At 28.5% G+C, this 23,262-nt stretch overlaps 1 protein-coding gene across 1 annotated transcript in view; it reads right to left on the bottom strand.

Annotated features, from left to right (window-relative positions):
* Nucleotides 1-23,262, bottom strand: part of LOC107446646 (uncharacterized) — a 210,058-nt gene that overhangs the window by 74,613 nt on the left and 112,183 nt on the right. The window contains exons 5-7 of the mRNA XM_016061338.3: nucleotides 6,731-6,881; nucleotides 3,360-3,520; nucleotides 757-957 (exon numbers count right to left, since the gene is read on the bottom strand). Coding sequence (XP_015916824.2) covers nucleotides 757-957; nucleotides 3,360-3,520; nucleotides 6,731-6,881 — 513 coding nt within the window. The remainder of the gene's footprint in view (nucleotides 1-756; nucleotides 958-3,359; nucleotides 3,521-6,730; nucleotides 6,882-23,262) is intronic.

Below are 23,262 nucleotides of genomic sequence, written 5' to 3'. Positions count from 1 at the left end.
AGAAAAAACACAGTAATTTTTAGCGATTTTTGTAAAATTAACAATATATTATTGTATTAACAATATATTATTGTTTAACAATATGTTATTGTTTATTGTTGGTAACTGTGGTAAAATTTGGTGATTTTATCATGATACCTTACCGAATGGCATAATTCATTTTCAGTTTATAAATATTTGGTTACTTTACTTTTCAGTTTTATATTTTTAATAAATGTATAGAGATAAGAACTATAATTTTGAAAACCAGAACTTCATGTAAACTGTTACTATATCAACGGAAAATTACAAAATGAAAAGCGTAAATACTGTAAATTTTTGTTTTATTACCGGAATTATGTTTGTTTATTTTTTACCAGAAATATCTTTATCAGATTTTTTTTTCTCCGTGTACTTATACCTGAACCATTTTATAAGGAGAAAATTCGCTACAACTTTTAGGTGTTTAATGTGATGTTACAAAAAGGTGTTAAATAAGGTGTCAAATTGCACCGTAATAAGGTGTTAAGTTTCCGTTTAAGTTGAACCATAGTATCGTGTAATCAAGTTTAAGAATTACGATATCACGGTCCAACTCAACCTTTAAAAACATTTCATTGAATTTGAACGATATTATTTTCCAAAACAATCTACAATATGTAAAAATGCATTTTAAATACCTTGCCACAAGTTGTCCTATTTTGCACAATCTATTCAATTCAAATTTACTTTAAAAGCAAGCATTAACTAATTAATAATAATACATGATATAATTACCATGTCCAAAGCATTCAGAGTTTCTGGAAATTGATTGCTGATGTAATGGGCTATTTTATAATGACCAAACCATATAGACTTATGAAGAGGTGTTGCTCCGAGTTGATCTCGAGCTAAAGCTAATTTTCTATTTTCCAAGAGTATTACTACATGTTCTAACTGATCTCTCATAACTGCTCTATGAACATCATAAATGCGTTCCTAGATGAAAATTTATGTTTTATGATTCTAAACATTTCAATGAACATAATGGGATAGTAAATTGCTTATGAATTTTTTAAGAATTATTTTTAAAACCATTTACTTAAACCATACCTTAAACAACTTTTGAATTTGCCTAATAAGTAGTTTTTGTGCATTATTTTGTTTATCAGTGTTATTTATAATGTTATCAAACGCGCGGTGTTATAATTTGTTTATAAATATTTCTAATTATTTCATTTATTCGTTACCTAAATTCTCTTTCTTAATTTATCGTACAAAACGAAGCACGTTTTCACATTTACGATTCACATCTAGACTTTCAGTTCCAAAAAAAAAGTTTTTCCCTTAACCAAGCGTGAGAAATGGAGGAATCCCAATTTTTTTGAACGAGGTATACAAAATAATAATCTCCCCTTTTGCTTGTGACTTAAGAGATTATCGGAATAAGTTTGAAAAATGGCCAGTGAGATAGTGAAATTAATGAAAGCTTAGAATTCACAGTTTTGAAAATACTGTTTAATAGGGGTAATTTTCCATTTTTACCGTAAAAAATTATACTTAGTTTTTACAATAATATTTATTTAATTGGATCTAATCAGTGATTTTACAGTAGCTATTACTGCAAAAATTACGGTATAATCAGATTTTTTGGTCCGTAACATGTTCCAGTAAAATTGGACTTCACGGTAAAAAGTACCGGTACGATGAGTGTCGGTACTTTTACCAGATTTGGATTCCTGACCATAAAATTTTTGCAGGGTGTGACCATAACCAGAAAAATATCACCCCAACAGTTTAATCAGGATAGAGGTTTAAGGTTTATGCTGTTAAATGTCATTTTAAGGTTTTAGGCATTTCGTAATATCTGAGAAAACTTTTAAGCAAATCGAAAACTTATGACCTATAACTAAATATCTCCTTAAACAAATAATCCCAGAAAATTGAAACGTTAAAATATAACTTGATTAAAAACTTCATTCGCATCAAAAATATACAATTGGAAAGAGTAGCCGACATGTATCAAGTGCTCAGAATTAGGCGCCCATTTTCCAGACTTGCCAACCTTGAATTAGAAAAAACAAAACTTTTTCGAACTATAAAATGTTATGTTGCCAATGAAAAATGGTAAAAAGTACTCTTAAGTTTTACATACTTCTTAGTAGTACATAACTGCTAGTTATTTTATTTAAGACGGCAAATAATCTTTAGGTAAAAAATCTTTTCATAATAGTAAGGCAAATAAGTAAGGCAAAAAATCTTTTCATAAGAATGTTTTGTAAAAATTTTGTTTCATTTATGTTCTTAGTCAACTAAAATTACATTGTTAAAAATATTATGAGTAGTTATAATATTCTGTGCAATATTAGAGGGTTCACAGTAAACACTATTCAAATACTTAAAACGCCAAAAAAATCATCTTGAGAAAAAATAAATTTTTTAAGATAAAAAAAAATCTTAAAAAAATTAAAAAGTATGACTGGAAAAAATAAATAAACAATAACTGAAAAAATGTGCAGAAAGTATTGTGGAAGGGGAAAAATAGCTTATTTAGTCTGCTTAGAAGCAAAATGTCTATATCATTAACCCTTTTCGGTAGGAGGTCTTCTCTCAATTTCTACTCAATATTTCATCCCTTACTTGGAAGCAGTTCTAGGGGATGGGGCAAGATGGGGACAACTTTGAAATTTTAAGTAAGACTCCTTATTTCTTACTGCATCCTCCAGAAAAATTTAACTCTACTTGAGTTATAGGCTTATGCATTTTGATTCTCAGATGGCGCTGTATCCGAGAAAAACCAAATGGAGTACAGGCTGTTTGAAATGGAAAATCTCGAGATCCATCAGATAAAGAACATTAAAAATGTCACGTTTGAAGGTTTTTATATCAGTTTTTTTTTTTTTCAAAAAAGAGTTTTAAAAAATTTCTATTTTTACTTTTGTATCACTCTGATGGGGCTCCTTGTACCCTAGTTTAATTTTCTCGGTTGCAGCACCATCTGTGAAGCAAAATACATAAAACTACAACTCAAATAAAAATACTTTTTTTTCGTAGAATCCAAACCTGCAATAAAAAATAGGAGTTTATATTTAAGATTTCGAAGTTTCTCCCCTCCTCTTCTCTAGAGTAGGGGGNGAGGGGGGGGGGGGGGAGATCGACCAAACTCGAGTTGAACCTTCACTCTGGCATCATTGGATAGCTTTAAGAAAATGTTGAATGCATCTAGCTTAACTTTATTGATTTTATGTTCATTTATGGAGATATTTGACAGTTTTCAAACTTTTTTACTCCCTGTATATAAAGTTAATACAACCGCAAAGGTATAATGCGAAATAGAAACTTAATTGTATTTTTTTCTAAATATTTGACTGGTGGTAAAATTATTTTTGCATACAACTTACCATATACATTGGCACAATATTTAAAAAAGATTGAAGTTTTGGAATAGTAGAAGTTTCTCCAAGAAGTCTATCACCTTGACCTTGTAAAACTAATTCCTCTAATGCACTAATGTTTCCTTCAGATATTAGTTCCCTGATTTGTGATTTACTTACAGTGGATTCTGAAAAAGAAAAAGAAATTACTACATACTAGTAGAGTGCCCGTTCATCATATAAGGTAAAAGAGTGTAAGTACAAAGTATATAACACAATAAAGAAAGAAGGGATATAAAGAAAAACGAGAGAAACCAAGGAAATTACTAAGTTTTATTTACTACGCATACGCTTCAAGCAAATGAGACTTACATTATTAAAAATATAGAGAAAACACGGAAAATAATAAAGATTAATAAGAAAAGAAGAAGAAAAAGAAATTATTTAAAAAAATTAAAAGCCTTAAAACAAACAAAAGGAGAAGATATAATCTCTTAATCAGCTCACACGATTATATCTGCAAAAAGTGATGCTTTCTAACATTGTATCAATATAGCCAAAGCAAAATACATCAATACAATAATGTAAGGAGCACTCAAAAAAATTGGAACTGAAATAGAACTCATTAAGTAAAAAATATAAACGAAATAAACGATGTCAAACAAAAAGCAGAAAATACAGAACAAAACACGAAATGGAATCTATAGAGCGAGGATAGAATTCAAATGAACTTACACGTACCGCAACCTTTCACAAATGATTTAAAATATTTTCTTAATAAGATTGCCAGATTACAAAATATGATTACAAACAGAAGCGCAAACAGAGTTAGAAGCGTAAATAGAGGGATCTTTTATGTCGCTTTCTTGCTGCAGTACTGAAAAGTGTTTAATTTGTTAGCTACCTTGGATTGGCCCAAAAATGGATGTGCTCAAGGTAATAATATTATATTGGATTATTTAAAGTTTACAATTAATAAGGTTGATATTTAATTATACAATTTTAATAATTTTAGAAAATGAACATTTATTTAAAAAAAAAGAGAAAAACATAATTTGACAGTTTTGCACAGATATTTAGCCATGGAATTGCCTGAATTGGATTTGCACATGGAAAAATATAGATTAATAAAGAAGTTTTTAGTATATATATATAGAACATCATAAATGCGTTCCNTAAAGGCTTTATCCTCGCCAACAAGACCCAGCTCATGAAAGTAATTAGTTCTTTGTAGCCGTCTTAAAACAGGACTAGAGCTGAGAGGGTTAATCGGTGAATCTCACAACAGACGGGAAGCGAGTTCGAATCACAGTGTCGATATGCTCACAGCGAAATCTTTCACAAGTACTTTACTATCTAATTCGATATTTAAATTCCCCAAAAGTTATAATAAAAAAATTCCTGTCTGAGGCCTTCCACTAAAAAGGAAATTTTTTAAACAAAAACTATAGTATTTTCTATTGCTTACGATAGATGGCACCACTAAATACAATCATTTTGTATATTAATAATAAAAATTTTGACTGCAATTTACAAACTGAAATACTGAAAATCACTCAAACGCGATTTAAAATCACTCTAGTTTGAGTGAAAACGATCCACTCAGGTAATACTGAAAATCACTTAAGCTCGAGTGAAAATAACTCAAGTATGAGTGAAATTTTTTTCACTCAAATTGAGCTATTTCCATATAACTCTTTCACTTGAGTGATTTTAACGCAAGATGAGAAGGCCGGTTTTTTCTAGATGAAAGAGTTAAATAGCACTCAAGTTGAGTTATTTTCACTCGTTCATTTTAAGAGAGTGAAGTGACTCCACCTACGAATGGGTATCTGTAGCAGTGTATGGGTTATTTTACACGTCTCCGTGACTGAGGTTCACATGTGCCTATCGGGTAACGTTAAACCTCAACACTTCTGGCATCTTTCAGAGAAAATCAAGAATTGTGTGTCAGCCGTTAAAAAAATTAATAAATGCTCAATTTGCGTAGAAGACACTACGCTTTCAGGTTATTTTTTGCAGACTAGAAGGAAGCTCTCGGAATAACGGGGAGAATATCTTATTATTCTTCCTTCCTCAATGGCACGATAGCCCCGGGTGGGCCCTGGCCTTCTCAATCAACTTCCTCCAGGCCTGCCTCCGCCTGGCAGTTGTCTTCCAGTTTGAGACTCTTAAGACTGAAAAGTCTCTTTCCACGCAGTCGGCCCATCATCATTATAATGGGAATAAATAACAACATTCAACTCTCGACAAAATATAATTAAAATCAACCCCTCTTTTGACTATTTATTGTTACTTTTCATATTTTATTTGTTGTTCGCTTTTAATTGTTTGTTTTTCATCCTGCTTCTTTTAGGCTAGCGATCGTTATAATTATGAATTAATATCCGAATAGAGAAATATGTTTCACACAATTACGGATATTAATGGGTATCACAAGTGATTGCTTAATGACGAAATTTTGAAATAAGGAAAATTCTAAGGCGAATTTTCTGGAAAAACTTTTGTCTTTTAAAATGTTTCTTTTGTAAAAAAAGTGTTTTCTTTTTTAAGTTCAAAAAACCTCAAATAATTCAAGAAATATAGAAATAATATCAGAAAAATAATGCTAAATAAATATTGAATTTTACTTTGTGCTGTAATGGATTTGTTTCAACGTTTGGTTTTCGTTTAAACATTTTAAATTTTCGTTAATAAAAATATTTAATTCAAATTTATATTATTTTTTGCACCTTCATTCTGCAAGCTTTACAGTTTTTTTTCTTTCGTTGAAATTTATATATATATAGGGGAGTGTCGGGTACCCCGGCCCACTGTCAATTTCATATGTATAGAATATTTTTTCAAGTCGATGGGCCATCGGACATTAATTGTTATATTAAAAAAAATATTATTTTCAAAGTTTCAAGTATTCATGCAGCTGGTAACATGGTAAACAATAGTTTATCATGTTATATAAATATAAATATGTAATTAAAAAAATAATTTTGTGATAAAAATGATAAATAAGATTTATCTGTTGTCAATACTTTGGTCACTTTCATTTATATCTGAAAAAAACAGTCAAAAAACATAATTTTTGTAACTCGGTGGGGCTACCCGACACATTTTCTAAAGAGCTGAAAAACATGTTTTTTTAAATTTCTATTTTTTTATGTTAAACTGTTCTTTTTTGGTTTATTATTTTGCATTATTTAATTAGATGATAAAACAATATAAACATACAAAAATATTGATTATTACTCAATATTATACTGAAATATAAGCAATACTCCTTAAGTGGGAGCGGCTACCTGACTCTCCCCTATATGTAAAGCAATTTATATTTTATCAATATGAATCAAGTGTAGTCTTTAATATTACATTTGGATTAGAGTGTTAATTAGTTTAAAACTTACTGTTAGCATTTGGAAAAGTTTGACCAGTAGAAACTTGTCCATAATATCTTGGCTTGATTTTCCTAATGCCATTTAATGAAGATCCGTCTCTTAATTGCCGCAAGGTGCTTTCATTTTGTCCATCAAGATAATAACTTGGTTGCCTGCCATACTGAAATGGAAAATGTTTGTATAGCATTTGTCATAATTGTATTTGCAAGTGTTGCTGTAGTTAAGAGGAGGTCTACGAGTTTCGGCAGCTTTTCCCAAAGAAAAAGAAATTTATTCAAGCTTAAATTCAGTTTAATTCAAAAGTAAGCATTTGTTTTCAATATTTTTCTTATAACCTTTTTTTTCCTATAACTTATTTGGCTTTTTGCTATGTTAATGATAAAAAAATTATATATGTGTGTTTTTACTGAGAAACGAACTCTTAGGGAAAAATTTTAAAAAATTCTTTAGTGTGAACAATTTACGAGTCGTTAATGATTTTTGAATATATTTGGATCATGTTTTATGTCTTATTTGAAGTTTAAATGTAAAAGAAATATAGCTTCCATAACTTCATGTTAAGAAAATATTTACATCTTTTAACTGTGCTTCTTCAGACTCAGTCCTTAAATAATTTTGTTGTCTATTTCTTAAAACAGAACGGGATCCACGACCCCCAAGCTCCCTTAATATATTTTCTGCCTTATTTCTCTCTCTTTATCTTTTAGCATCTAGCATATAGCTTAAAGTCACATTTAATTTAGTTGTAAGCGATAAATAAATAAAAACAAATGATAAACAAAAAAATTACATTTGTAAAGTATAGCTGAATTTGTTAAGCTCTACGTACTGTCAATCATTAAAACTGACTCAAAAATCTAAATTTGTAAATTAATCAATTATGCTAACGTATTAGAATAAATCTATGGATAAACTCTCAAATGTTCTAAGCATGCATAATTTAAAACCAGAGCGGAAACATATTTATTTTTGATCGATGTACATTTAAAACGCCTCTACGTTTTAATTTGAAACTGATACCTTACTTTCCATAACCAGCTCAAACGACAAATAGCTGTTGCGTCAGTGCTTTACTCTTTTTATGCCACTATTTACGAGAAAAATGAAGATTGCAAAAAATACTAATTCTTTGAAAATAGTTATATTAAAAATAATAAACATAATTATTAAAAATAATTATATTCATTTTTGTTTAAAAAATAATTATTTAAAATATAAGGATATTAGGTAATAAAGTAAACAATAAGTAAAAAACGAAATAAAAGTATGGGATGAAATTGTGAAAAAAATTAGTTAATTGTGGCAAATTTTCTAACAGTAGTAGGGATAAAAATTCAGAACCATTGAAGAAAAATAGAAATAATAAAGTAAAATTATTATCGAGAGTAACACTTTATGAAGGGGATAAGAAAATAAAGAGAAGAAAAAAGCAGTAAATAAAAGGAAAAAAACAATGAAGAAAGGAAGAAAGAGTAAATAAATTTTAATAAAAAAAGAAACAAAACGTTTTAAAAAAAAGGAAATAAATGGTTAGGCGAGAAATATATTTTTAAATAAATTATTATAGGATTTGCAAGACACTTTCCTTTTTTTTAATCTTTTATTAGGAAATAATAGGGAAAAAAATTGTATATATTTTCATTATTTATATTTTTCCATTATTTATACATATTTGAATGTTAATGCAATTAGTATTACTTGCCTCTATTAAACAAAGAATTAAATATCAAAGTTTATATTCTAAATGAAATTCTTAAAAGAAATCATGCTACAAAAATGAAAAATAATTTAGCAAACAACTAATGAGAAGAAAGTATTCAAGTTTAAATTTTTAAGAATAATAATGGCTTTCTTATTTGCTCGGTATTCTTTTGTATTAACCGGAAGTTTCGAGACTTAATTACATCTGGTCCTCGTTAATTTTATTCCGCTTCGTAATCCAACTCTATTCTGAAATTTATTTCAATCTGACCGAATTACGGTCTTCATTCTTTAAAGCGTTCATAAAAATAAAATGAAGTCTAGCGAAATTTTATTAAATCACTGACTGGATATGGGGTGGCAAAATTAATTAAATAATTAGTTTTAACTTCGTTCTTTTTTACTTAAAGTATTTTAAAAGAAATAGAATTAAATTGTATACTTTTTGGTGATAAAAGCGTAGATATTTACATACTTACTTATTTTGTCACACAATTAAAGATTTTTAAATACATTTAATTATATCAGTGTTTCATTACAAAAACTTAATCTAGAAATGCAAACTTGCGGAAATTCTTCTCCGAATTTTCCGCAGTAGCATGGAAATGAAAAGTGAAACACGCAATTTATATTCTATGTGTCACATTTTTTCCGAACAGAAAGCTAGATACATTTAATTGTATTCAGATTAAAAAAAACAAACAAGGGATTATTGCATGTTAATTTTACTCCTTTTTATTACCCGACTATATTATGAAATTTGTTTCAATCTGACCAAATAACAGGTCTCCATTGCTTAAAGTCTTCACAAACACGAAATTAAGTTATAAAAACAATTCAACAAAATTATATTAAATCAGTGGTTGAATAACCACTGATTTAATAATAATCAGTGAATAATATCTAACTCGTATTAAGATGGATAAACAGTAATAAGATTATCTTTCATTAATTTTAATATAATCAGATTCTATCGTGAAATTTATTTCAACTTGTCCAAATTAAGTTCTTCTTTCTTTAAATTTCTCATAAAATTAAAATTAAGTCATAGAAATAATTCAGCAAGCTTTTATAAAACCACATTTATTTATTTTTTTAAATTTAGTACAATAGAAGTATCACAAAATGACTTATAATTTAAAAACCAAATAAAACATGATTTTCGGAAACAAAGTTTGTCTCCGAATTGTATTATATTCAAAAAAATAAGGAATTGGTCACAAATTTAGAGACGTATTGAATTCCAGAATATGCGGCTCCTTCATCCTGGGTGACTTAAACAACTTTTGATTGCCAAACTTTCAACGTTTATTTTATCAAAATACTTTATGTTTGAATGAAAATTCATAATCCATGTGTTGTTATACAACCACACGTTTTTATACATTGTATGTTTAAAAGTAAGTTTATAACCATTTACTTTTATTTCAGATAACTTTAACATAAATTTATGCATTTAATATTTTAAATTGAAAAACTTGTTTTTCTAAATCTACCTAAAAAAAATATTTTTTAAGCAAGATATCAGTCTTTTATGGTTGGTTTACTTATTGATTATTCTTCTATTTTGATTTTTCCTCCGTTTTTAAGTTCATTGTTGTTTTCTATACAAGGTAACAATGGCCACCAATATTTCTTTCCACAAAATTGGCTTTTGTTACCTCCAAATTTAAACTTGGAGTGTGGGGGACCAGAGAGGCACTTGAATAAAGGACCCTTAAAGAATGAATTGTTTTCAATTTCTGGGAAATGTAAAAAAAATATTATTGATTTTTTTATGCTGTAATCTAGTTAACATAATTTATCAGAAATTTCAAATCTTTTTCAACAAACTAAATTTGTATTATAAGCACCTTTTCTTAATTTGACCTACCAAATCTCTTATTCTAGAAAACTCTTTGTTTATTGCAAATTATAGGATTACTTTTGTCAATCCCATAATTATTATCCTATTGTTATCTATAAAATACTTTATTTTTTATTTCCTAGCAATTTAAATACCCACTTAAACTATTGTGATCTCATAAATTCGAAAGATAAGTATCATGACGTATTTGCTTGTTATGTTGACTTAACGTATAAAATTCCAGACATAAAATATTAAAAATTATGCTTTTTAAGCTTTCATTTTTACTAATAAATGTTTTGAGTTGTAGATGTACAGGGCACAAAAGAAATAAAGGACCACCGTGAATTACTTTTTATCCAATGATCGGATCTTTACGTTCTAGAACTCGGTCTTAATGACTCAAAGAGCTAATTAATTAATAACTTCAAATATTACAATTAGTTATTACCGACAATATTTAAATTATGAAATCAGACACGAAAATGAACTTTTTCTAAATAAGAATACCTCTTTTTCGACGAATTCGGGTTACTGACCCCCAAACTATAGAGGATAGCCGTCATCTGGGAAATATGGTCTCAATAGTTTGATCCGGAGAGTGGTCCATAGTTTGTACTCCTTAATGTTAATTTTGCTTTTCGCGTATTTCACCATATCGCTAGAATTTTTTAAGCGAATTAAAAAACTTTTGCAACCAATTATGAAATTTATTTATCCAAAGGTAATTCCATACAAGGAATAATTTTTAGTAAATATTTATTACTTTTTTACAATTTTATTTAATAATTGTCGAAATAAATTTGAATTGAAGGTACGCAATTTTTAACCTCATTTTAAGAAATGTAATTAATTGTACGTAGCAAAATGAAAATCTTGAGGGAAATCGGCAGAATAGTTCCTCCGAAAATGAATTTTAAAAATACGACTTTTTTAAAATCCGTGGTCCGTCTTTTCTTTTGCACACTAGACTTTCATTTTAACCTAATGTCCCTCCTTTACCAACTAAAATAAAACAAATATTGACATCTTACTTCTGACTTAAGATTTACGAAATCGAAGGCATAACATGAATAACATGTAAATTTTTAACATGTAAACATAAAGTGAAACTGCAGACCTAAGAACAGAAATTATTTAATTTCTAAAATGCATGCTATTGAATTTGGCAGATATCTTGAACTGAAAAAAGTCCTAAGTAGCCTTAATGGATGGTAACCTCAAAAAAACATTAAATTGCTTACTGGCATTTTCATTTGCAAAAATACAAAATCAAACATTTACAAAAATCTTCAATGCAAGTCAGTTAGTTAATAAACCATCAAATAAACTAAATCCTTTCTTGATAGCATGGCAAAACACTGTAAAGCTTGCCAAAAAGGAAGAGTAGACTATCAGAAATAAAATAGAGGTTAGCAGTGCCATCAAAAATGGAATAGTAATAGTAGTGCCATCAGAAATAACACATTTGTAAACGCATTCTTCCCCTGAATTAAACTAACGACATTGGAATCTGTTTAGTATATTAGGCATTATTGTTTGTTTGGTGATGTGTCAGAAAAAATAATGAAAACTATTCTTTTTTAGTATGAGTGTATGAGGATATTTTTATGAAACTACAAAGCCATCTTTCAAGCACCACTTTCGTCTACCATTGAAAGATATTTTTGTTTCATATTTTTTTAATTTTATTTCTCATTTGACCTCTTGAATGACAAATATCAGGAGTATTTTGAATTTTTTTTCCGGAAAATTTTAATTATAATTTTCATGAATATTTTTAAGGGCATGCGTGCAGAAATCGCCCTTTTGTATCATAAAAAAGTTATGCAAAAGTTATATAAAAGAAATTCTATAAAAGAAGTTATATAAATGATAATGAGAAACTATGATTGTTAAATGCGTCCGAGAGAAACGTACTAAGTCAAAGAATTGCACAAAATACTACAGAAAAGCTTTAATCATGAATTAATTGTAAGCGTGTAAAATGAAAAATCTAATCACAATTTTGTTGATCTTTTAAAATATTTCTATTAAAAATGACACCATGATGGAAAAAATCTTTTTTTTTATTCTTTAACTTATCCATTGTAGTACAGATATATTAAAATGATTATTTATTATAGGTAGAAAAAAATTATTATAAGAAATAGGAAAAATAAGAATAAAATGGAAATATATTTTAATTAAAAATCTGTGCATAGCACTATTCTACCGGTTATTTTATGAAAACTGCTAAAGTACAAGTAAATTCCTCAGTTTATTAATCATATTAAATTAATTTTTCTTTCTATGCTGAGGACAAATATTAATATTATTAAGTTTTATTTGCAAATGTTCTTTTCTTTTGCCTTATTATTTCCGAATAGTATACCTAATTTGAATTTTATAATAAAATGCGTTGAGACAGTGATATTGCTAAATGTTCAAATGAAAAGTGGTTCAAAAAAGCATTTTTCTATTTAATTTTGCGATATGCCTTTTCAAGAACATTTTCCAAAAAAAGCCCTAAAAACATTTTTAAGAAACATTTTCCTCTAAAACATGAAAAAATGCTGATCGATCTGTATTAAAAACCAGTAATTAAAATGACTTCGTCCTCTCAGAACAGCATTTTTTCGTAGTCGCTTGGTTAGATTACGCTGTTAAAGTTTCCATTCTAAAATTACGGTAAAATGACAAGCGACAGTCTGTCCATCCAATTAGCCATTAATTTGAGGTAAAGAACAGCTTTTATCTTAACGGCTTAGAAATCGTTTACAACTAATATGGTTTAAAAAAACTTGAATACAGAAATACATGGTTTTTTCACTATTTACAGCAAGCATGATTTCAAAACCGTAAAAGAGAAATTTAACTGGACATTAAATCTCGACTCTTCGCTAGGTAATGGGCATTGAAGTTAAGTTGTAGTTGAGTTGTGTTTTATCAAATGAGCCATGGAATGTAGCTTTATCAGTTTATATAGTTATTTCATCTATCGTAAGAGGGAAATACTAGATCCTTTTTTAAGAAGCTTCATGGTGCTGTTATCTATGCGTGAATGAGTTTCGTATTCTAATAGTCAAAGGTCGCAAATTGGGGAGTGCAAAACAGTTGAAACTCTTCGTGTGTTGAAGGGAATGGAGGAATATTTTGTGGTGTCATCGTTGGGGTTCGTACCCCCGTTCTGCCGGCCATGACATTAACAGATTAGCCCTCTTAACTATAATATGTGCACACCAGCGAGACACTAAATGGCTTCATTTGTTGGGCCTAGTTGGTTGGTGCGATAAAATTCTGGTCGGTTCACCGTAATCGGTGAAAGCAGTTAATAAACGGTTTTTTCTCACAATTAACAGTTTGAATACCATCTTATTTATGGTTATTTGACTGTTTTGATTGAATATAGTAAAATAACAATTAAATAAATTTCTTTAACCATTTTTTTTCTAGAAATGTCTAACAGTGTATTTCGTCAATTCTTACTAATTTAACATCATTTATATTATCATTGTAATCACTTAGGATTTTACATTGCATTTTAAATTTCCCTTAATTAAACGATACGCACTGATTATTTTTTAAGAACAATTGCTCAATTTATTACCATTTTTTAAAAGAAAAATATTTTATTTAGAAAACTCTGCATGGAATAGAAGCAATGATAATAATGTGCATTTATGGAAATTTTCAAACATATTGATTAATTAAAGATTTTTATAACTTTTATTAGTAGCCTTACGATGTTACACTTACAAAAACTTATTTTTATGATATAATTTTAAATATATAGGGTGTCCTGTGACAGCCACCCATTTTCTCATGCAATAAAAAATCTTGAGTTTTTTTTTTTTTTAAAGTTTAGTTTTTGATCGCATAAAAGTATTAATTAGTCTATTTTGCTGGTAGAAAAAAAATCTTAGTAAGTGACGTGAAAAAACTATTTTAATTATTAAAATATAAAGAAAATACAAGTATTCTGTGATTCAATGACTAAACCGTTCGCGGTTTATTTAAAGCGGAGAACGACTTAGCTTAAAATTTAAGTTTTTATTGACAAATAAAACATAATAATTCTTAGCCTTGTCCCCAAACCTTTCTGTTATCGCCTATTTCACATTTGGCATAAGAATTCCGACTAAGGCTTCGGAATGTGCCTTTCGCCAAATTTCATTCTAAGAGTTCATTGTTCTCCTTAAACATGAAATTTCTGTAGTCTGACTTTGACTCCGATTTAAAATACATTCAAACTATACGATTATTGTCATGCAAAAATCTGCATAACATATTTTCCAATATTTAAAAACTAAATTATCAACTTATTTAGTCATTTCTTAATAAATGAAAATCACTAATATAATCGGTAATCTTTTTATACCACAAACGTGAATTAAGTGATGAATGAAATCCTCTTTTTGAGATTCCCTCTACATCTGCCTTACACATTAGCATAGAATACGAAAACCGCTGCATGGTAGATAGATGCTTTGATTTTATTAAAACTAGTTGTTATTTCTCGCATTTTTTTTTTCTACGCCAACTCATTTGAAAGCGTGATGCTGAGAAAAAGAGCCTTGGCAGCAAATCAAAACAATTAATAGATTCCTTAACTTTCCTTGGCGAAAACTATTCTAAGGTAAATATGTCACACTAGCATTTTTGATTTCTTGATGAACTGATCTGTCCTGACGGGCTTGACCTTGCGGCTACAATCTAAGAGACATTTTCAGAATTCTTGTTTAAAAATTTTTATGCATATTGAATTGAAGATTAATTTTTATTCTGATGCAGTTCCATAGTTTTAAAAATCCATAGTTTTAAAGATTTTTGACTACTAATAGTTTTAAAGAATATATGATTACTTGTTTATATTACCCTAGAATAGAATAATGGACAATTGAAAATAAATCATCAACATTTCTGAAACCTGGATTATCCAGTTATAAGACTAAAAGTTATTAAGATTTTCAAACTGTACTTGACTTGTTATTTTCCACAAATGATAGCGAAGTGGGCCGGGATAGCCTGGTTGGTACGGCACTGGACCCATGTCCAAGAGATCGTGGGTTCGATCCCCACAGATCGATGAATCCTCGTTCAGTAAAAGGTGATTGATGCACGTTAAATCTGTCGAGTCACAAAGTCCTCCATGCTCCCATAACAAATCATACCTCTGGGAGCACTGATTCAGGAGTTTCCTTGTCTTCTAGATTGATTCAAAATTACAAGGCTTCTGAGTTGAACATTAGTAGTCGTAAACCTAAAATTGGGTCGGTTGTTCAACGACGGTAATAAAGTATAAAATAAAATGATAGCGAAGGATTTAAAAGAAGACTACGAATGACAGCGGGGCACTCCACAGTGTCTAAACTAACCATATGACAACCAAAATTCTTTTTTTTTTTTTACTGGAGGTTTCTTTACTCTTCATTTGGGATAAAATAAATCCATGGCTAAAATTCCATGGCAAAGCAAATTTTAATTCACGAAAGCTAGAATGTAAAGCAATATCAATAAACCTATCGTGAAATTTCATGGCAAAATATTGCTATCATCATTAATGATTCGAAAACAGTGAGATAAGAATTGAAACCTACGAGTTTAAAAATCATTTAAATGTACATTAGACCGAAAGAATATTAGAGAAAGTTAATTATGATTAAACAAAAAAAAACTATACCACCGGCAGTGTATTTTTAGTTTATAAAGTTTTCGAGTTTTTAATGAATCCCTTTTAGGATAAAAAACACACTAGGAATCAAATATTTTTAAATAATTATAATTAATTCTTTTTAGTTCATGCTTTTCATCTACTACCTCATAATAAGCTTTTAAAACTCGAGTTTTGATTCCTCATTCCACGTTTTATCACCGGTTGACTAAAAATTATCTTTTTTAAAAATGTAAAATATTATAAATAAAAATTTAGAAAATATTTTAAAATGCCTACCTTTCTGTGACTAAGCCCATCTGGCTATTACTAATTCTTTGGATTATTACATTGGTCTGAAATAATGCAATTCAATTTTTTTTCTTATTTCAAATGCTGAAATTATATATTTTTTGTGAAGAATAAAAGCTTTATATAATTACCATACTGTATAGCAATCACACTTCTGGTAAAATAAAAACATAATTTTGGATAATAAAACCATATTATGCGATATTTAAACCATTCATTTGATAATTTTCCCTTTCACATGTTAAAGGTTTACCGAAAATCCTGGTTTTCAAAATTACAGTTCTTCTTATTACGCATTTAGAAAAAATAGAAAACTGAAAAGTAAATTGAACCAAGAGTAAATGGTTTTTATGCGATGCTCTTTGGAATCATGAAAAAATTACAAATTTTACCAAATTTCATCACATATTATAAAACCAAATTTTATTGCTGTTTTTACCTAAATCATTACCAAAGCGCTTCTTTAAAAATTACCGAACTTTTTAGTGTTCCCTTAGAGCCAGAATCAAATTTTACCATATTCTGGTAGTTTTGACCATTCTTTTTTTCTGTGTAAAACAATTTTTGAAAATTAAAATATTTTCCGTCACATTAAAATTGTTATTTGATGTCTTAAGGAGAAAAAATATTTTTTTCTGATTATGTACAAGTAAGTTTATGTGATATTTTAAAACATTTTGAAAATAAAATTTTGCGTGAAATAAATTAAATCCCAACGGAATTAAGTATTGAAATTTTAGCATAAATTCTGTTTAAGTACTTTTTTCTTAATAATTACTCCCTCAATATTAAGTTTGTACGTTCTAGATTTTCAGCAGTTTAAACTTTATTTAATGCATACTAATCGAATTTTATAAAGCTTAATTAGAAAGTTCAGAATTAAACGAGGATACTTAATTAATTATTAGTAATATAATCCTAATCAATTTAGTAATATAATTAATTTCTAAGTGGCAAGTTGATACTCTTATTTGTGAATTCATTTTAATATATTAAAGAAACTTGCATTTAATAATTTATTAAAGGTAGTTTTGTTTGATAGTTTAGATAAAACAATTAACGCTAAAGCATGTTTCTTTTAAAACACTGTATTAAAACTCTATTTTCTAAAAATTAAAAAATTTAAATACGATAAACAAGGAATGATGTGGTGAATTAAGTTATGATAGTTGCATTTTTTGTAAAATATGTCTTACAAAAAATAAATTTGTCTTACAAAAATATGTCTTGCAAGAAATAAATTTGACAGAATAATATTGCCATAGTAATTACATATTCATTTAAAAATGATTTATTAATTATAAATTTCATAAGAAAAATATAATGCTAAATAATTATACTTTCATAAAATATGACTCACAAAATACTAATTTGGTAAAAAGATTATGCAATACTATAATAATTATATTTTCATAAAATGTGTCTTACAAGATACATATCTAAAGAAATACTGCAATATATCAAGATATAAATGCAATAAATCAAGATTTTCATAAAATAAACATTCTCTTGATAAACGGTTAAATATCAAATACGTTAATCTCATTTTTCATTAAGTCACACATAGGTTTAATGGAACAAAAGCTTTTTAATCACAATTATAGTTGCGAAATATAAATAAAATTAATTTAAATCTACTTAATGAAATTGACAGACGCTTCTCCACAAATAAAAATATTATTTTTAATTAAAAATAAAATAATTTTTAAGTTAATAAATCATCTATAAAAAATATAAATTTTGACTCTGCCTCGAAAGCAATAACCCATGAAGTAGCATTGGTTGTTATTTGCAATAATCGCATAAAATATTGTAAACTTAGCTTAATTATTTATAGCAATATAGACATTTTTATAAAAAAAACTGTTTTTTTTGTCTCACTTTTATTTACTATAACTTTAAAAATATTTAATAAAACTAGATAAAATTTTTGTATCAATTTAAAATTAATAACAAAATCAATGTTTCAAAATTTAAAAAATTCCTTAAAATTTTTTCATGATATGAGTATTTATAGTAGTTTATTAATACTGCGAATGCGTGAAAAAAATTTTAAAAAATTTCATCATTTTGCAGTCATATTTAGCAACTAATGAATTAAGTCTGATTTGAATACCTTAAAAATTTAAGAAGTTTCAAGCACATATCCACTCAAGCCACTGAAAACTTTAAAGTTTTTTGCTATGTTTAAAACTAACGTTTAACGTTAGCTATGTTTACGTTCATAGTTACGTTCATATGTTAACGTTAGCTATGTTTACGTACATAGTTAACGTTTAACGTTAACTATGTTTAACTAAACGTCTCTAATGTGACAAACTAATCATCTACTTATTTCTTGAGAAATTTAAAAAAAGTCAAAAACTGAAAGTGTCTCTTTCATTATTGTAGGATAGGGTATTTCTCATAAGATGGGTTCAATCATGTAGCACAAAATTGAGAGTTTAATCATATCTAAATATTTAGCAAGGAAATAATTACCACAACCTAGTTCATTCAGACAAATACGTACTTCACCCACCGCGTTTCATTTCCCTCGTACTTCGTTTTTACTCGAAAATTTGAAATTCTGTGGCATCAGTTAAAGTTTTTAAAAAAAATTAAAGCTTTTTTAAAACAACCCATAGTAAGTCCGGGGGTCTTAAGGCTTCACTATTTCATGACAAACATAATTATGGTGACAATGTGGTCAGTGGCCGTGGCAGCCAGGTTGGTAGGACGTTTCAATCGTTTTCGTGAGATCGGAAGTTCGAATCCCACCGGCCGAAGAAACCCTTTGTATTAAATCTGTTCACGTTAAGTCTGTATGGGTCACAAAGTCCTCCAAGTTCCTATAACAAATCAATACCTCTGGAGGTACTGTATTGGAGATTGATCGTTCTCCGGCTCAGGTAAAAATTAGGGTCTGGAGATGAATGAATGGATCCACCTTCTAAAACTGTCTGTGACCTGTGTGTGTGTATGGCTGAAGTCATATTCTTGGCCATAGATGGTGCCAGTGAAAAACAAAAAACGCACCCTCTGCCCTAAATTCACTTGGTTTCTCAAGCAGGTTTGCTGGCATTGACAAGTTGCAATATAAACAACAACATGTGGTCAATATTGAACACCACTTTTATTTCCCAGATAGGTACCCATCGATGCGAAGGGGAGCTTCAGTTCTTCCCCAGAATCAAACTTCAGTGCTTTTTCAAAAGTTTATGGATCTGAGAACACCCCTTTAATTCGTTCTCCTAAATCAGTCCTTGCTTATTATCTCAGAAAACGTTGAAACACAATTCGGTGCAAATCTGATTCTGCGAGCTTAATAGGGAGGAAAATAGAATCATGTTTCCGTTCAAGTCGATTTATAATATCGTGCAATCAAGTACGTGCATAATATCGTGCAATCTAGTTAAGAAATACGATAATATGGTTCAACTCAGAAGCATTAAAGTTTCAGCCTCAATTCCAAGTTAAATATAGAAATTTTAACAGACAAGCTAGCACACTGCAAAAAATGATATTAAAAAAAGGACAAAAGAGTAAAATTGTGAGAAACTGACTCCGAAATAAATAACAGTTGAATTCGAAAACCATACGTATTTAAAATTTGAACAGCAAACTGAATATGGAAGCTGAATTGTAGGACACAGATACTGCCGAGGGGATTCGAGCCAAGGACCTTCGGATTTGCGGTAGGATGCTCTAACCGCCATAGTGGTACAACACATTCCAGGGCGAATTTGGAAGCATTGAGTATCCACCGCAATAACTCATCAATACATACATTCCATTCGCTTAAATGTTTTTAAATTAAAAGCGAAATATATGTAAAAAAAGGAAATTAAAATTATCAATCTCTTGATTAAGTTATCGGGACCAATTTTCCAAATTGCAATCGTTGTAGCATTGAAACTGGAAATCAGAATCTCATGATGCGCTCTTGTGACAGATACTATATAATTCCTCCTAGCTCTGCCTTGACTATGGTGGTTAGAAAATTCTAGTACGAACCTCTTCTGGTTCGAATCCTGTCTACAGCCAACGAATGTGTCTTTCATGCATTTCTACTTCATCTCAACTTCATAATGCGCTTTTCTCAAAAATTAACATAGACAGCTTCAATTTTAAACATATGGAGTTTTCAAATCCCACTATTATTTGTTTTGGAACTATTTTGACTCATTTTTGCTCAATTTTGAGAAACCATTCTTTTGCCGTGCAGAAATTTTCCATTATTACACGAGTTAATTTTATTCATGATAACACAAAAGATTTTTTCAAATTAATTTTAGAAATAAATAAATAAAATAAACTTTGAAAAACAAATAAGTATTATTTGTTAAAAGACACATAAATTTCAAAGCAGTTTTAAAGTAATACATAAAGTTAAGTAATTCTCCTTAAGAAATGGAAAATTTTCTTCAACTAAGCTACCGTTATTCCGAGAACTTCTCTTCAAGGTTTCTTAATGTTTTCGAAGAAACGAATAAAGATTTTTGTCACAAACTTGTTTATTTTAAAATGAGTACGAATGTAGTTTTAACAAACTGTATCAAATGAATTTTGAATAAAAGTTAGCGAGTAGTTACAAAATTTTATCAACAAATTTCACCTTTGTATCACCAAAAAAATTGGTAAAAAGAACAAAAGCGAATATAAAATATTACTAAGATTTCCGTTAAGAATGTTAGGTTTGTTCAAAAACTGAAGTCATTTAGAAGAACCTAAAAATAATAGTTAAAAAATCTTTTCTGGCCAATCAATAAAGGTCATTGCTCAGGCTGAAAAATAGCAGAAGGCTGTACCATTATGTTATAAGTATCCAAAACAATAATTTATCGAACATTCATCACACCATTTCAGTGGAAATTTTAACTCACATTGATCAAATACTTTTCTAGCTATCAAGAAAAACACGCATGAAAATTTATTATTGGTGTTATGGGGAAATTGAACCACTGACATACGTCAGTGGTTCATTTCCCCCGTTTGGAAAATTTCGGTGATTATAGAAATGAAAAATAAAACCTTTCTTCATATTCTGATTGTTCAGAATAATATCCATAGTTTCTAAATTAAAATATTTAATAAATATACATTGAATGGAATAAAATAATAGTTAGTCTCGTAAAATGTTTTTAAAAAACTTTATAAATTCGAACTCAAATATTTAGGTAATATTTTTATCCTTGCTGCTCTGCATCTTCAGTATCAATTTCTGACATCTGACTTTTAATGCGATATAATGCACCAATACTCACTTTGTAATACACATTTTGTTATCAACTATTTTCCAAAATCTTTACTTTCATATATTTTTAAAGTTTTTCTTATAGGATATAAATATACAGAATATGTAATATGAATATACGTAATGTGTATAAACCTTTAGTATGTGTTATTAGAATTCTAGTGAAAAGGGAAAGCAAAAAAGTACATACACTGGAGGTCACAAATTAATATTTGACCTAAAAAAAACGCTATCGAAATTTGATAAATTACAGTAGAGGAAAGGAAGGGAAAATTAAAAAAAGGACTTTGATTTAAATCTTTGATTTTATTTTATTCAGTACATGAATTTAAAAAATCTTTACAAATACTGCATTGTGTAAAGATTTGCAGAATATTTTAAGCAAAAATTATATTGTAAATTTTTTTATTTTTGTCACTTCTAACAATAGTGCGAAAAAGTAAATTATTTATGAGAGATTAAGTTTATTTTTCTTACCTAAAACGAAATATGCAATTGATTTTATCGAATAATCAAGTATATTAATACAATATAGCTTATTATACAGGATGTTTTGCAAAGACCACCTTTAGTATGTATTTTTAGATATTACTTAAAAAATGAGAAAAAAGTATACATATTGGGGGTCTTAAATTAATATTCAACTAAGGACAAAATAGAAATGCTGTAGAAATCTTAAAAATTACAGAACAAGAGAGTGAATGTAATAAACAACAAGACAGGTTCGTTTGTTGGATGAAACAAAACGAAGTTAAAAGACGATAATCAGAAACACGTTCGAGTTTTAACCTGCAGTCATACCTGTTTTTATTATATTTATTTTTTAAGTCTGCTTTTCATTACTGTGATTGGTCAGCTTTCGATAGAGATTTTGCTTTTTCCTCAGTTAAATATTTATTTATGACTCTCAGTGTTTACTTTTTTTGTTTCGATTTTTATAACGATTTTTAAAATAACTACTAATTAAGGTTTTTTTTTCAGAAGACCCTGTATGCAATTTGAAAATATTTTAACATTTCGAGACTTTGAGATTTAAGCTAAATAATAGAAATTTTTGTTAACATATTTATTCGTTCAAATATATTCTCTTATCTTAAACTAACAGACATAATGCAACTACGGCAAAACAAGTTAAGAAAACAGAAAAGCAAACTAATTTTTCTCCGCTCTTAATTTAGAGTTTCATAACACTGTCTTCATAAACATCAAAAACCCAATAACTGTTTCAGCTGTCGTAGTAAATAATACGCAGTTATTTCTTGATTGCGAATTTCTTGAGAAAATTGCACTAATAAAGATTTTCCTTTCAAAAAATTTTTAACTTATGAAATCTTTATTATCTTAACGGAACATGTTATGTCTCGTTTGTCAAAATGTCATGTTCATGTTTTGTAAATAAATTAATTTTCGAGCACTTTGCTCAGACTTAAGAAAAAACCAACGACAATTAAAATATTCCATGCAAAAATCATTTATGAAGTGAAGTCATTAAGCAACAGAATGCTTATGAGCGTTTAAAAAAGAGTTACCTTAGTTAAGGCAATTACAAACATCATAACTTTTTTCCCCAAGCAACAAATAATAATAACTACAAGTATTTCCAAAGGGACATACGTTTAATGAAAACTTATAACTATTTCTCACCATAGTATTTAGATGTAAATTTATTTTTTACTAATTAATAAGCAAGTTTTTGGCAGAGAATAAAAGTTTCTTCAAAAAGATGGTTAAAATAACCAAATTATTTTTTTGTTCGGAAGAAGAAAAATTATAACTAACTTTCACATGCAATAAAAACAAAGACGGGGGGGGGG

Source organism: Parasteatoda tepidariorum, chromosome X1 (genome assembly GCF_043381705.1).
Source record: "Parasteatoda tepidariorum isolate YZ-2023 chromosome X1, CAS_Ptep_4.0, whole genome shotgun sequence".
NCBI lineage: Eukaryota > Metazoa > Arthropoda > Arachnida > Araneae > Theridiidae > Parasteatoda > Parasteatoda tepidariorum.
The sequence above is the reverse complement of the archived record's forward strand: the minus strand, read 5'-3'. Positions and strand labels throughout refer to the sequence as shown.